General features: G+C 36.1%; 1 protein-coding gene across 1 annotated transcript; it reads left to right on the plus strand.

Moving 5' to 3' along the window:
- The first annotated feature begins 162 nt into the window (after positions 1–162).
- LOC112576450 (exocyst complex component 2-like) lies at positions 163–14,323 on the plus strand. Its single transcript, XM_025258864.1, has 27 exons — positions 163–353; positions 602–772; positions 1,056–1,191; positions 1,807–1,850; positions 2,099–2,168; positions 2,536–2,660; positions 3,264–3,335; positions 3,623–3,768; positions 4,093–4,174; positions 4,529–4,631; positions 5,196–5,308; positions 5,784–5,915; positions 6,369–6,502; positions 6,716–6,766; positions 6,974–7,146; positions 7,429–7,550; positions 7,998–8,071; positions 8,361–8,448; positions 8,852–8,978; positions 10,049–10,121; positions 10,320–10,436; positions 11,066–11,207; positions 11,697–11,752; positions 12,101–12,223; positions 12,628–12,689; positions 12,901–12,957; positions 13,278–14,323. The coding sequence occupies exons 1-27, from the start codon at positions 239–241 to the stop codon at positions 13,390–13,392; spliced, it is 2,823 nt and encodes a 940-aa protein (XP_025114649.1). The 5' UTR covers positions 163–238; the 3' UTR covers positions 13,393–14,323.
- Positions 14,324–14,430: the final 107 nt, after the last annotated feature.

Here is a 14,430-nt window from a genome sequence, read left to right on the forward strand (position 1 = left end):
TTGCCAAAAAATGTTTATTTTGAAAGCGGATGATATTTTTCCTCGTTTAACTAATATTTAAGGAGATGGACCAGATCTTTGTTTTTCTTAGGAGACACACATCTCGTGTGCGAGCAACTGGAGCTACGGTGTATGCATAATAACATTTTCTGATGAGAGGAAGCTGGCACCCTTTGCCTGCAAAGTGGACGCCCTTTTTTTTGCAGTGTGCATAGACAAGATAAAGCGACAATACATAATGGCACCTAAGAACCCGCCACTTGTTACAGGTGTGTCACCAAAGGAAGGGCCACCTGGAACTCGTATTACTATCAGAGGTGAAAATTTGGGGTTGGATGCTCGCGATCTCGTTGGTACGTAAACATTATCATTTTGAGATGTATAACATTAAAAAACACGTACACCCTTTCCACGGAGGTATATCTTCTATATACGTCGATCCGCACCCTGTCTTTTATGGCTCACTCTCTCACTCATACACAGCCATTTATCCTTGTTTTTTATGCTTTGTTGGACATTAACATGTACTATAACCAATGATGGTTAGTTTTTTAGGCACGTAGAAATTAAAAAAAATAATCACAGTTGATACTTTTTTCAGGACTAAAGATATGTGGCATCGACTGTACTTTACTCGCTGAATGGAAGTCACCAAGTAAAATTGTTGCCCGAACAGGGGCAGGAAAGGGGAAAGGAGATATTATTGTTGTAACTAAATCTGGAGGCAAGGGCAGCTGTACTGTTGGTTTCCGTGGCTACTTTCTACAAATAGGTATGTTCTTTATTTTCCAGCACCATGGATTGTGGGAAGATGGTAGTGGAGTGCATATACACTTATGCATAATTTCTTGAATAAGAGAAAGGTCAAGTGAGCAGATTGATTGTTAGAGTGTGATGCTGTGGTGATCTCATTGCTGTTGCTTGTTAAAAAGCTCACATTAAAAATGTATTTTGTAGACTATTTGTAGACAATTATTAGTATTATAGGCAATATTTTGTTGTATATGGCATCTTAGGAATTGTTTGTAGACAACGCATAAAACTTACTATTTTAGGTCCATTGCAAGAATCAGCTGTGTGGATTGATGAATCACAGACTGTGAGAGCCAACCTAGACCATGGACGAACAGCCACTGCTGCTCCACTGAAAGAAGAGGAAGATCCTCTTGGAATTTCAGATGAGGGAGACAAGTCAGTTTTTCTGGATTATAAAAAGTCTCAAAAATTGTTGCAAGAAATATTCATTGTCTACTTGCAGTATCTTCTAAAATGTAACTTTAAGAGTAAGTTAAATAATATACCACTGCCAGTTGGTGCAACTTACTCTGTAGTGGTGTGGTGGCTTGTGCACCTTGTCAATCCACAGAGCTATGTCGGCAGAAGCCTTATTGTGCTCTTGGCAGGTCTAACCAAGCCGAACAGGTCTGGCCCTCCAGGTTGGGGGTTTTTCTTTGTGCTAACAGCCCACTCATGAAAAAGAAAAAAAACTGTTACTGAAACCGCAACAGTCTTGTTGCGGCCCTATGCTCCTCAAGAAGTAACAAGGACTAAACTAATGTAAGATTATAATCTATACAACATTCTCTTCTTTTTTTAAAAATGAAAATGGGTCAAGTCCTTTAAAGACTTACATAAAAAAAAGTGATCATGATGATTACTGTAAACCATTATTCTGTAAATACTGTAATTTAATTATAAATAGGTAAACACACACACCATAGGTAGTGGTAAGAACACGATTAGAAGAATGAGAGAACCTTTTATTTGTAAAAGTCTCCTTCCAAACATGTTTATATTAATCTTCAGGGTCAAAATGACAGAAGAAGAACTCCTTGAACTGTTTCCTGAAGGTGAGCACAGTGCAGTATAAAGCAAGGGGATATTTGAGTCAACAGCCTCCTCTGTATGTTGTCTAGATATGTTTTTATCTTTTTTGTGTGTGATGGCCTGCATGTACATTCACGACAAAGAATGGTACTTTATCCTAATCATTGTAAATAATACCTACTTGTTTTAAGAGAATGTGACAGGATTTTAGACCTGATACACTCTTGAAAGTTTAGATGCTGAATTTCACACTTAGATTGTCTTTTTTCAGCATCAGGAAACATGTCTCTAGAAAATTTTTCACCTGGCTGGTATCTGTTAGAAAACCATCAAAATGCAAGGTAATATTTTTTAAACTGAATTTTTAAATGTATATCATGTATTTTCTGTATTTTCTTATGTATGCTTTCTGTTGACACAAACCTTATGAAGTTTCCGCAGCCTTGATGCTAGTTCACTCGAAAGCTTTCCATTCTCACCTAGTATATGTGTACCTGACTTGTGAAGGAAGGGGAAAGTTGATCACCACCTGTCACATGTGTTAGGACAATGTACCACTAATTTTCAGTCTTTTCAATCATAAATTTATGTTTAAATCTCGCTTTCAGACACTCTTTGTTGTCAGAAGACAGAATTTAATCTCATCATAGCTACAAGAAAATATTCAACAATAATTTTTGTTAAGTAAATGGATTTATGGTCTTACAGTTTTGAGGATCTGAAAGCCGGCTTGACATATATGAAGAGGAAAGCTGCACAACGTTCTGAGGGTCCCATCACAGTTGTACGATCTAACCTCACAGCCATTTTGGATTGTCTTGATAGTCTCACTGGTAACAATTCTTTTTTAGAAAATTTGTTTAAACTCTAAACTTGTGTGGGTTAAGCCTTTTGCTTTGATAACTATGACAACTTATATATATATATGCACACACACATGCTTGCATGCACAAGCACATATACTCATATTTGTAAATCCTATGAGCTACTGTATTTGGGAGGTATGGGTGACAGAAGTAGTAACTATATTTTAAACATTCTTACACATACACACTCTTCACATCAAAGACAGATTGTAAGATCTTTGTCAACACCATGTCTCTTTGTTTGAACACATTTATCTTCAGAAGAATTACTTAAATCTGAAGGTAAGCAGAAAGAAAAATCAGCACAATAGCAATTAATTATTTGAAATAGTGAGTTACATCTAAACTGGTACATTTAGCTTGTTATTTTATTGTAATCCGTTGGATATTAATAAATGGCAGCATTCATACTGGTATAATATATATACATATGTATAATTTTTCATCACTGTTTATATGCATGCCTGTTTAAATATTGGCATGTTAGAAATTCAATGAAATGATCTTTTTGTTGCTGTCATGATGCCACTAAACACTTTTAAGTAATGATTTAATTTTTGCCTGTTACAGAAACGTACAAGAAGTTTGGTGCAGATGATATAAGAGTCAATTCTATGGATTCTTATGCAGTTTTGTTAATGCGTGAGTATTTAGAAAAAAAAAATGTCTTCTCACAAATGATTTGATAAATTTTGCTTCTTTTTTAAATACCAATGTAAGGAGAACTTTTTCGATATTATATCTTATTTCCCCTTACATGGTACTGCTTACATAAAACAGAAGAGAAAAATTAAAAGAAAACAGTGTCAAATGAATATGATGATATAATTTAAAATAATATTTTTGTTGATATCCTGCATGCATAAAAGATATGCTTGAAGAAAATATATAGCCAAGCCATTGATGTAATTGCAAATATAATCTATCAGAGGCCAAGTCCTGCGCAGATGGCCTCTTTCAGGAAGTTCTTGGGCGAAAGGACAAAGCCGACTCAACTCGTAATGCCTTGAATGTCCTGACAAAATTCCGTTTCCTCTTTCATCTGCCTCTGAACATGGAGAGAAATATCCAAAAGGTACTCATTAAATGTATTCTGATTACAGTGCAAATGCAGTTGTCCCAAAAGTTAATATTGAAGTTTAAAGTCTGTTAGATTTTTAAATTTCATTAATTAATCTTTCAAATATTTTTTATTGTGTTAGTAAAGTTTCAAATTACCCAAATTTTTAAACCCTGTGGATTAGTGGGCTTTTTTGTTATCTCAGCATTACATTATTCTTTATCTGTTTGGGCTAGGAACATATATGAAAAAAAGTTATTCACTACCATGTCATAGTAATCCCCCATTATTAGAATGAGTTTTTATGCAGTTATGATCTAATATTTTTTGTGGTTGCAGGGCGATTACAACATGGTTATTAATGACTTTGAAAAAGCAAAGTCTCTTTTTGTAGAAACAGATGTCAAAGTATTCAAAAAAGGTCAGTACTTTTTAAGTGGTGTGTATTTTTTTTAATGCTTCAAGCAAATGGGGGTTATTTTCTCATTTCAACTTTTCCAAACTCTTTACATATATGTATATCTTGCATCTGAACTTTAAAATGTTTACCATCTGTTTAAATATTAATGAAATTTATAAAGATATGGTAAGGCCCTGAATCATAACCAGATGATAACTGTTTTATAAACTGTATTTTATATTCTTGCATAGTTATTCTACCTGTAACTATTGTAGCTTGACTCTGACTTATGGAATGTATTTGTGCAAGTGATGATCTAATAGGATGTGATTTACAAGCAATGAAAACAGGTTAAAATGTTGTTTTGGTTCACAGTGTATAAAGAGGTAGAGCGTCGTATTAACAACTTTCGGGACATGCTGCACAAGCGCCTCTTGGATACAAACAACACACTTGATGAGCAGAAGAAACTCATTGGGTATGTAAAGACAGATAAGCTAGTACTTTTAGTAGAAAAGTAGATTAAAGTATGACTGATATAAAATGTTTGTATTTGTTTAAAAGTATTCTTTAAAGCTCTGAATCACAAGTCTCTTAAAGTGGACACCTCCCTTTTTGACAACTTTATCCTCCATTATTGCCACACTTTGCCATTTAAAAAAAAAGTAGCTAGACTGGGTTTCTTGCAAACAATCATAGGCACTGCTACACAGTTTCCATAACTTTGAAAGGTTGTATAAATAATTTGATTTTTATTGATTGATAAATCATATTCACTGAAGAGCGGAAGGTTTACAGGAAAAAAAAATCAAGCAGTTGAATTACTTTTTTTTTCTTCACTTGCGATTTTCAAGCAATCTATATATTTTATGAAATGTTGTACTGCTTGTTCAGACATTGGTTGACAATCTAGTACTGACATATGTACTGAGTGTCAGGTACAGCAGTCAAGTACGGTATGTGTACATACCATATGTATGTGTATATATATATGCACTGAGTGTCAAGCATCATAGTCAGGAGTGTTTGGTAATGTCTGCAGCTATCTGACCAGCCTGGAATGTCAGGGTGACCCAGCTTGGGAGTGCCTGGAAAGTCAGCAGAACCACATTATAGAACTTCTAGAAGACTGCAGAGACGATCATGTCGAAGCTGGTAGGTACTGCATGGCCTGAACACACTGTGTCTTTTCTCTCTCTCTTGTTTGCTCTTTCTCAAACCTACCTTTTTCTTAAGGATGTAGCGGATTTTGGCTAGTCAGCCACAATATCTTTTAAAACTAATGTAGGTATCAGTAAACTTATAAAGCCTGTCACAATTTAAAAATTTTTTTTAATAATAATACTTTTTTAAAAAGGGAAAAGCAGATAATTTATTGATGTCATCAGTAAGTGTAGAGGAACATTCCAAGACATGTATGTGTTGATCACCCAGTAGTTTGTACGTTTAGCTTGTTATTAAAGATATCAACTAACATAAGCTTTTGATCTCTGATTTAGTTGATACAAATGCATGTAAAATTGAATTATGTCCCCATATAAAAATCAGTTTTTATATTGTGCAGTGATAACTTATTTTTAACATTATTCCTAGACACATCAGCTAATATTGTTTCCTTATGCCTTTCTAGAGAAATCCGCCATACAGACTGATGCCATTAGTGCAAAAAATTCATCCCAGAGCAACACATTGAGGAGAAAGCCAGTCTCCACATCTCCTGGGCTTATCTTTTTATCCAGTGCTAGACCTGAATTTAATGCAAGTATGTCATTTGTGTATCATGCAAATAATTATGTAGAAAAACATTTGGTATAAAGTATATAATGAATCCTTGTAAGATGTGCTTTTAATCATTGTCATATCTTCATCACTGAGGGATTTAAAGTTATATGTTGTGATATTGGGGGTGGTAGCTATGTTGATAGCATTAATTATGCCAAAAAAGTGTCTTGATATGCATTGTCAGTGCACCTGTGCAGACAAAACTTTTTGCTCCAGGATACATATATCATACGGATTGTCACACCCACATTTCTTGCTGTTAAAGTTTCTAGTATGTGGCTTTTATTACCACGATTGCCCAAATAATTTTTAGGCAATATTTGTCCACTCACAGTGTGTCTTAAAAAAGTGCTAATTACCTTTTCAGTAGTACTAATTAATTGTTATTTATACATTTTCATAAGAGTGTTTCTTACATTTGTTCACTCTGAAGGTAACTGGCGTGACAGAACGCCACAGAAAGTAATGTTTGTGGAAGACCTTACAGACATAATGCTGGAGAACTTTCCTGATTTTTGGAAACTGGGTCAGGCCTATTTTTCAGGAGAATTTAACCGCACAAGGGAGGTAAGAAATGATATGTGGGTGGGTGGGTGCATAATAGCAGTGGGAACAGATAATGACTATTTCTCTTAATATAAACAGGACAATTTACCTCTACATGTCCATGAAAGGAAATATAGCATGCTAGAAGCATGTTCTAAGGTTTTAATGTTACTTTGTATAGTTTTGATAACTTGTATCAGGAATCTAACATTGAATTATGCATTTGACTTTCAGGTGTCTGAGAAGGGATTTAAATCTGACACCAGCAAACATGGAAAATTAAAGGTAAGATAAAGATGCATTTTTATTTTAAACATGAAGTGTATTTATCAACCTAAAGTTTTAGAAGTTCTGAAGAAGATAATTGAAAGCACATTAGTTGTGCAAACTAATCCAAACATCAATGTTGAAAATGCAGATCTACTTTTCAGATTGAAAGACACCCCCAAGCTCAAGAACTGAAGACCTTGAATTTCTTTCTGTTTCTAACAGCAAATGATTGCAGAGCTGGTTGGGTTGTTTGCAAACTTTGTGCGTGCAGCCTTCCTTCCAGAATCACTTGAAAACCTCCCTGACAGTGAACGGCTAAAGTTTGGTGTGTGGCCAGCGGCCAGCAAGTCAGTTGTGCAAGGAACCTGGCTTCCACACTGTGTACGAACCATTCGGTAAGTCAGCTGGCAATATTTGTACATCATATCTTTGTCAGTTTGTATATTTTGTTATGTGAGACTCAAACTAAGAGAATAAATGCAAAGATTAAAAATGTTAAAATGCATGATCTTTCTTCTGGTCAGAACTTAAGCAATGAGGTGGAATGTAAGCATGTGTCTATTTACCCCAACCCCCCAAATCAAAAAAAAAATCCCAAAAAAACTCAACTCACCTCATCATATGTAACTATGAAATGCTGAAGATATTTAAGACTGGCAAGATTATCTTCTTTTCAGATCATGCGTTTCAACACTAGCCAGCCTTGACCTTACTGCTGAGTCCTTGAACATTTTGCAAGACTTGGCTTTTGACCTTCGCACCAACTGCATGTTCACATTACTGAAACAAGCCATTGCAGGTACCAGCATTCTATATTTATTTATATGCTTAAATTGCACAGTTTTATTTGGAAAGGCATGAAACATGCCATATCTAGATGTTTACAATGCTTTTACAGTTTTATTTTGTGAAGACTTCAAAAATCATAAATTCTGTGTAAAAGTGGTTGCTGGTCGTGTTTGCATAGTCTGTAAAAAAGCAGAGTTCAAGTCTTATATGTGAATGTGAGCAAGCATTAGTAGAGGAGAAAGAGTGTGGGGCAAAGGGAGGGGGCCACATTAGTTTTGAAAAAACTTGACTCCAGTGATAGTACATACATGCAAATGTGTGTTTGTATGTATATACCACTTCTTTATTTTGAAAAGACAACTTTGAATTTTAAAAATGTAATTCTAGACATTGCATAAATTACTATTTACACAACTCACAAAAAAGCGACAAAAAAGTGTACATGGCATTTTTACAGATGTAAAGGGATTGTATAACAAGCAGACATGGTCAGTAGAGACAGATGATGAGTGTGGGGGAACAACACAGCTGGTGAGTGGCACTAGAATTTTATCAGAATAATCAGACAGTTTTTCATCTTATACTGTGCATATTTATCTTTGCTTTAAACAAATCAACCAAATCTGCTTTCATAATTTCAAAGGCCTACATATTATAAAATGCTTGCAGTATGTCATCTCACTTCCCTCAACCCCTCCCCCTAGAAAAAAACAAAAGGGAGTTTATTTCTGTAGACCCTGTTGTAGGTTTTTGAATATACATGTTGTGCTCATGACAGAGGGTGCTTGATGTCAGCCAGAAAATTGTTTTTTAATTGCAGCCAGCCTTGTTTGAAAATATTGTAAGTGAGACGGTGCAACATCTGCATGAAGTTGTTGTCCTCAATAAACCTGGCGAACCAGAGGTTTGTGTCAGAAAATGTTTGTTTTAATTTTTTGGGGGGTAGGGGGGCAGGCACTTCCCCTATATGTATGTGTGTGCAGTGTGTGTGTAAGAGAGAGAGAGTGTGTATTTGTCTTTTACATGATTTTGCATTTTCTGTTTAAGATCCTCATGGTCAAGACAAAGTATTTTACTTTCCCTAGACAGTATTGAATGGATTGAAAACTATGAGTGATCTTCAGACAGTATAGAAAAATTAATAGTATCAATTTATAGTTAATAGTATCAGTAGTCATTTATTACCTCTATGAAGCATGCTACAGCATCTTTTCTGTTTGAAAATGTCATATTTTTACATTAATTATGTAACTGTAAATACCTGTTCTACTAATGATGAAACATGGCTGCCAAATTATTCTCTGTTTCCAGATTTCAGCCAGCGCCCAATTCAGAAGGAGGCTACCTTGCTGTGCACCTCACTGTTACAGGCCTTTTCCTCTTGTCTGGAACAGCTTGCTTTCAGTCCTCCCTCAAGCAAGCATGCAGAAAGTAACAAGTGAGCAATGTCCCAACCTGAAGAATTCAAAATGGCTTTAGTGCAAACCTGGACCATCAAGGCTTGAACACCATTAATGCTTCAAGTATTGTTGTATATCCTCAAGCTTGAATTGGTCCTTTTATTCTAACAGAAAACAGTTTCTTACAAAATTTCAGCGTCCTTTGCCATCTTTCTTATGCTGACATATACTTACAAAATATTGCAGCAAATTGGCATAAATTGATTTGTTGAGGTCATTCTGGTCAAGGCATTTTTGGCCCAGAGAATAGGAAACTCTTTGGCCATCAAGTAATGATGGATACCTGATATACAGCAATGGCTAATATGCCTGTCACCACAACGTTGAGAATTTGGGTGTTGTGGGCTTGTACCCTGGTTCCAACATACCTTTTTCTGGATGTGACACCTGTTCACAGGCCTCACCATCCATGGATATCTTTGGGTCTGATTTTTTCTGTGTGTGTTTGAGTGTGTGGGTGGCTGCATGCCTGCTTGTTCATGAAAGTATATTTGGTGCCAACTATAACGCTGTGTCTGTGTGTACATATGTGCATTTGCATCGAGTCCAGCTAGTGCAAGGGAAAGATGCTACATAAGCACTTTATTATTATTATCATGATGATGTAAAGTAACAGTTTTATGGGGAGAACAGGGTGGGCCTTATCAACTGGCGCCACATGGGAAAGGTTGGGACTAGACCTTGGGAAAAGGAGGGGGGATGGCTCTGGAACATTCGATGGGGGAGGGGGGGTGGCAGAATAAGTAGTGGAGCTTTACAGTTGAGGGAGGCTTTTTGATTTTGGAAGTGAGAATGGAGAGACAGCAGGCCAGCCACCGAGTGCGGCAATTTCAATCTTTGTTGTGTTCTTGAATGACTAGCCTTCCCCTATGTAGCCATCAGGGACTGACGTGTTGGTTACATTTATAATATTGTAATGTACCTCTATATTCTGGTACCTCTAAATCTGGTGGTCTATAATTATTCAGTGGGTTGGTAAATTGTGTTATGTTTATTGCCTTTATCATTGGCAACTTTCCTGGATCATTTCCCTTGTTTTCATTTTCAGTGGCCATGCATCCAAGCAGATAGCTGAGCGTCAGATGGAAATGGAAGATGACGAGGATAATCTTCCCTCGCTAGTGAGCATCTTTCCCCATGTTACACAAAACACACAAAAACCTTTTCATTTCCTCTGTTGTTGCATCATTAATGCATTATCATGCATAGATGGAGGTAATACGATGTTGTCGTTCAAAGCCGTATATTTGACATCAGTATTTTGATTATCTGGACCCTGCTCTTTGACATACAGAATTAAATTTTTCTCTCTTTAACAGGACAAGCGCCTTATTATTATGCTCAGTGACTGCAACCATGCTCAAGAAGTGGTCATTCCCCGCATCATAGATAATCTCAACCGCCATGGTTATGTAGAGATGAATAAAGCTGCAAAGGTAACTGTTTTTCTTAATTTTATTTTTTACGAGGTAAGCTGGGCTTACACTTGTTACGTTACACAGCGTTTAGAAATTGTGAGATTAATTCCTTAACAGCTGTTAAGATTGGCACTTAGCACCAGAGTTAGCACTAGGAGGATTTGGGGCTTTAGGCAAATAGAATTGCAGGGCCTTTTGAAGCCAGCACAACATATGTGTTAGGGCAATAAAAAATTACAGACTGCCTCATCCTGACGGTGCACTTGTTAGCACAGGGCACCCATCATGTGTGGGCTATGGGCGGTTGCTGTTGCTCACACACCCCATAGCGAAAACTCTGCTTAACACACTGGACATGGACTGTTTACTGCATGATTATGACCACTATTGCAGAGACCAAAGTCTGCATGATAATTATAATTTATAGCTAGTGTGAGAAAATTTTGAGCTTGAAATGGCTCTGACAAAGTTGGCAACCATCTGAAGCAGAGAATTAAAACAAGCTTCATAAAGTATTTTAGAGACAGATTGGAGAATTTTGTAAATAAATTTAAAAGTATCTTAATACTTTTGTATATCACCCAATAATATAATGCATTAATATATTAAGAAACTTTAGCTTTCTTTTCCATGTAATATGGTAACAGGCTGCACAAAACACATATGCTGAACTGGATAAGAAACTCTTTGAAAGTTATGTGGAGCAAAAGTCAGATCCTATCATTGGTGCAATGGAACCCAGCATGTACAGGGGACGATTCAGCTGGAAAACTTGCCCTCCACCAACAGGTGCATATGTTTGTGTATGTTTCCATGTGTTAGGGTTTGGTGCTTATGTGTGAATAAAAATGTGTATTCCTGCATTCATGTACTTCATGGAAAATGGGGATGTTTATGGCTGGAGGTTAGGGTTGGAATTAGTGTTATTTGAAATGTTAAGGTTTGGTTTATTGTGAGAATTAAGGTTTCAAAAGTACCATGTGTTGGATCAGGGTTCACCAGTAACAAGCAGTGATATTTGCTAAATTTTGGTTTTTGGTTTTTTTCTTGACAAAAAAAGATTCTTTTTTTCTTTTTTGGTGGAATTTTGTTAGAATTGGGGATACACTTTAATTGGGGACTGTACCCAGGTGCTAGGCACATACAAAATGCCGATTTTCTAAAACGTTTCACTTTCGGAAACTGGGGACCTTTCCATGTTTGCATAGGTACTTCACAAGTGTGTTATTGGTTTTCAGGCAATACGTGTGTTACATATGTACAAAATGGATGTTGCAGGTGTTAGAAATTACTTGAAGGAGAACTTGATGAGCATGATTGAGGTTCATGCTGAGGTGGGTTAACAATTTCTAGATCCTTGTCCACCAAAAATGACTGAATATATTCTCATGCCTGTCAGCTTATCTTTTCAACATTTTTTTCTCTTGAGCTGTATATCAATTCCTACTTTGAATTTGTCATAAGTGTGAGTGGGCATAGACATAATGACCTTGTAAAAATCTAGTTTTCAGTTTGGTTGCTATAAGTTTGATTAGCTTAGATGCTACGCAAATCTTTCATCATTTTCAGACATTCTTCACACTCCAGATACCCTTTCTTGCCCTCTTTCTATTAATGTTATTTTTTTTTTTGGTACATGATTAGGCATTAAAATGTCCTGAATCCTCAAATTTGTTCTGTAGGTCTTCAGCATATCTCCGATGTTTGTGAGTCGAGTGATGAGCAAAGTAACGGAAGCTGTTGTGGAAGAGGTTACACGACTCATCCACTGTGTTGATAGCTTTGGAGCACATGGAGCTGTGCAGGTAAGGCAGGGGGTGTGATTCAGATGACAGTGATTATCTTTGACAGTATACGTTATTTTCTGCTCATGTCTGGGTGGGTTGGAGATGGTGGACGCAAAAAGTGTGCATGTTGAGCAAGGACATTTATTTAAAAAGCATTTCTCATCAACAGATAAATTCTGCTTCTTTATAGTCATTTTTAAAATCTTCAAGGTTAGTCATGTAAGTATGGTTCAACTTTGTCTCCAGGAAGTCTGATACTCCTAAAATTTTACATCATCTGGTAAAGCATCAAGAGTCTGCCAATGCCTTCATTGGCACATCTGCAATCTCTTGCACTATTCACAATAGTTAAGCATACACGCTTTTTCTAAAGTACTTCAGTGATGAAAAGTCTTTTTATAACTTTAATTTGTGACTTGCAGGCATGTCTTGATCTTCGAGCCTTGCAGGAGACAGTAGCTGTCTATGCATCAGCACGAACTGAGTAAGTGGAACACAGAAGAAACACTTATCAACAAGAGTGTTTTGTCTAGACCTAATGATTGCTCTAGAATCTAGATGCTCTCAGAGAATGCATGTTTTGCTGTATTTTAGTAACAATAGCTTTAATTTTTGTATTTTTTTTTTTTGCTTAATAAAACCCCTACTGAGTATTTTTGATATCAGTTAACAGCCATCTTATATTTTGTTTCCAGTTCCAGTTTCAAAGAAGCATTTCAGCGCATTCCTAGTCTGTCTAATGAAGGAAACCAGTAAGTACATAGATTATTCATCACTCTTAGTTTTGCACATCTGAGAGAATTTGTAGATCACTTAAGGATGGAACCGAAAAAGTACAGCATTGCAAATTGGATTGTTTTGTTATTTATAAAGTGTTTGATCCTGAGCCAACATAAGGTGAGACTTCAAGGCAAAATTGAACATCTGCTTGCATCCATGAATACGCACACACAGAGTGAGAAATCTAAGGTAAAGGTCAACTACCCACAATTTTTTTAAAAGACTTCTGTGGTGTACTTTTGATTGAGTTTTTAGCAGCTGGAGCATAATACCATTTTTATTTTGTCACTAGGTTGCTAGAAAATCTGCTGACAGAATTCAAGTCGGGTATGAAATTCCAGCTGATGTGTTTCCGTAACATTGGTGTGGACAACCGGACCAGCAAACGTGACCACTCATCATGCTAGACTTGTTGTCTGCCTGTCTTTGACATCAGAAAGAAGGGACAGCAATCTCAAAACCCTTCCTAAGAACATTCATTTGAAAAGTTAAAAATGTTATTTATCTTTAATTTCCGGAAGTATTTGACTCTTTATGAGTTGTATCAACATTCTCATGACATACCAAATGGGTCTTAAGTAAAATTGTTGGAACTATAACATTAGTGGAACAAGTCACTTAGATTATTCTAAACTGAATGAGTTGTATTGGCTTGATGGAGATAACGACAGATCTATTTCATAAATAAATTCTTTTAAAGGAATTCCTAAGAAAAAAACTTTAAAGTGCAATGCTGGATGCTAAAATTCACTGGACAAAGATCTTGGCATTATTAGCAAATACAAGATGTTGGACTAGTAGGATGCAATTTTTATTTTTCTAATGATCAGAAGTTCAGTGCAAGATTCTTTTTCTGTAGATGAATACCCCCCTTGGGTTGAGATACATGTCTACAAACATCACCATGCACAGGAAGAGGTCAAAATTGTGATATCACATTTGTATGCAGATGCTTAATTAATCAAACCTCAACTCTCTCACTGTTGGAGGCATGGCCAATGTAAATATAACCATGTACCATCTTAATGTTGACATCTTTCTGTGCATGTTTGGGTCTTGAAAACGAAAGGTTTATATACCTAGATTCAGGTATATACCATCCTCCTCTGAGTTTTACCTAATGATTAGATACATTTTCCACCTCACTAGTCCTTTGAAGGATTACAGGTCCTAGGCCATGAATACAAACTGGTGTAAAGTTTACCATAAGCTGAAAAATGGGGGCAAAAACCTTTACAAAGGTGCAGTATTTATAATTTTAAGCTTTTCTCATATAGAAATATTTAAAAATAATCCAAATTATTGACAGAACAAAAATAAAACCACTACTAAAATGCATTTTGTTTTGTTGTGAAATTTTTATTCTGGTGGAACATGGAGAAATTCTACATTATAAATATAGGGCAGACTTTCAAGATGATGCTGAATGTTCAACACCATCAATA

Source organism: Pomacea canaliculata, linkage group LG12 (genome assembly GCF_003073045.1).
Source record: "Pomacea canaliculata isolate SZHN2017 linkage group LG12, ASM307304v1, whole genome shotgun sequence".
Lineage (NCBI taxonomy): Eukaryota > Metazoa > Mollusca > Gastropoda > Architaenioglossa > Ampullariidae > Pomacea > Pomacea canaliculata.

What these genes read in the sequence shown, in the direction of transcription:
- LOC112576450 (XM_025258864.1), top strand. Translation starts at nt 239, where the DNA reads ATGGCACCTAAGAACCCGCCACTTGTTACAGGTGTGTCACCAAAGGAA. An exon ending in AAGCATGCAGAAAGTAACAA is followed by an intron (nt 8,979 to 10,048) that starts GTGAGCAATGTC and finishes TTTCATTTTCAG; the next exon opens with TGGCCATGCATCCAAGCAGA. An exon ending in AGGATAATCTTCCCTCGCTA is followed by an intron (nt 10,122 to 10,319) that starts GTGAGCATCTTT and finishes TCTCTTTAACAG; the next exon opens with GACAAGCGCCTTATTATTAT.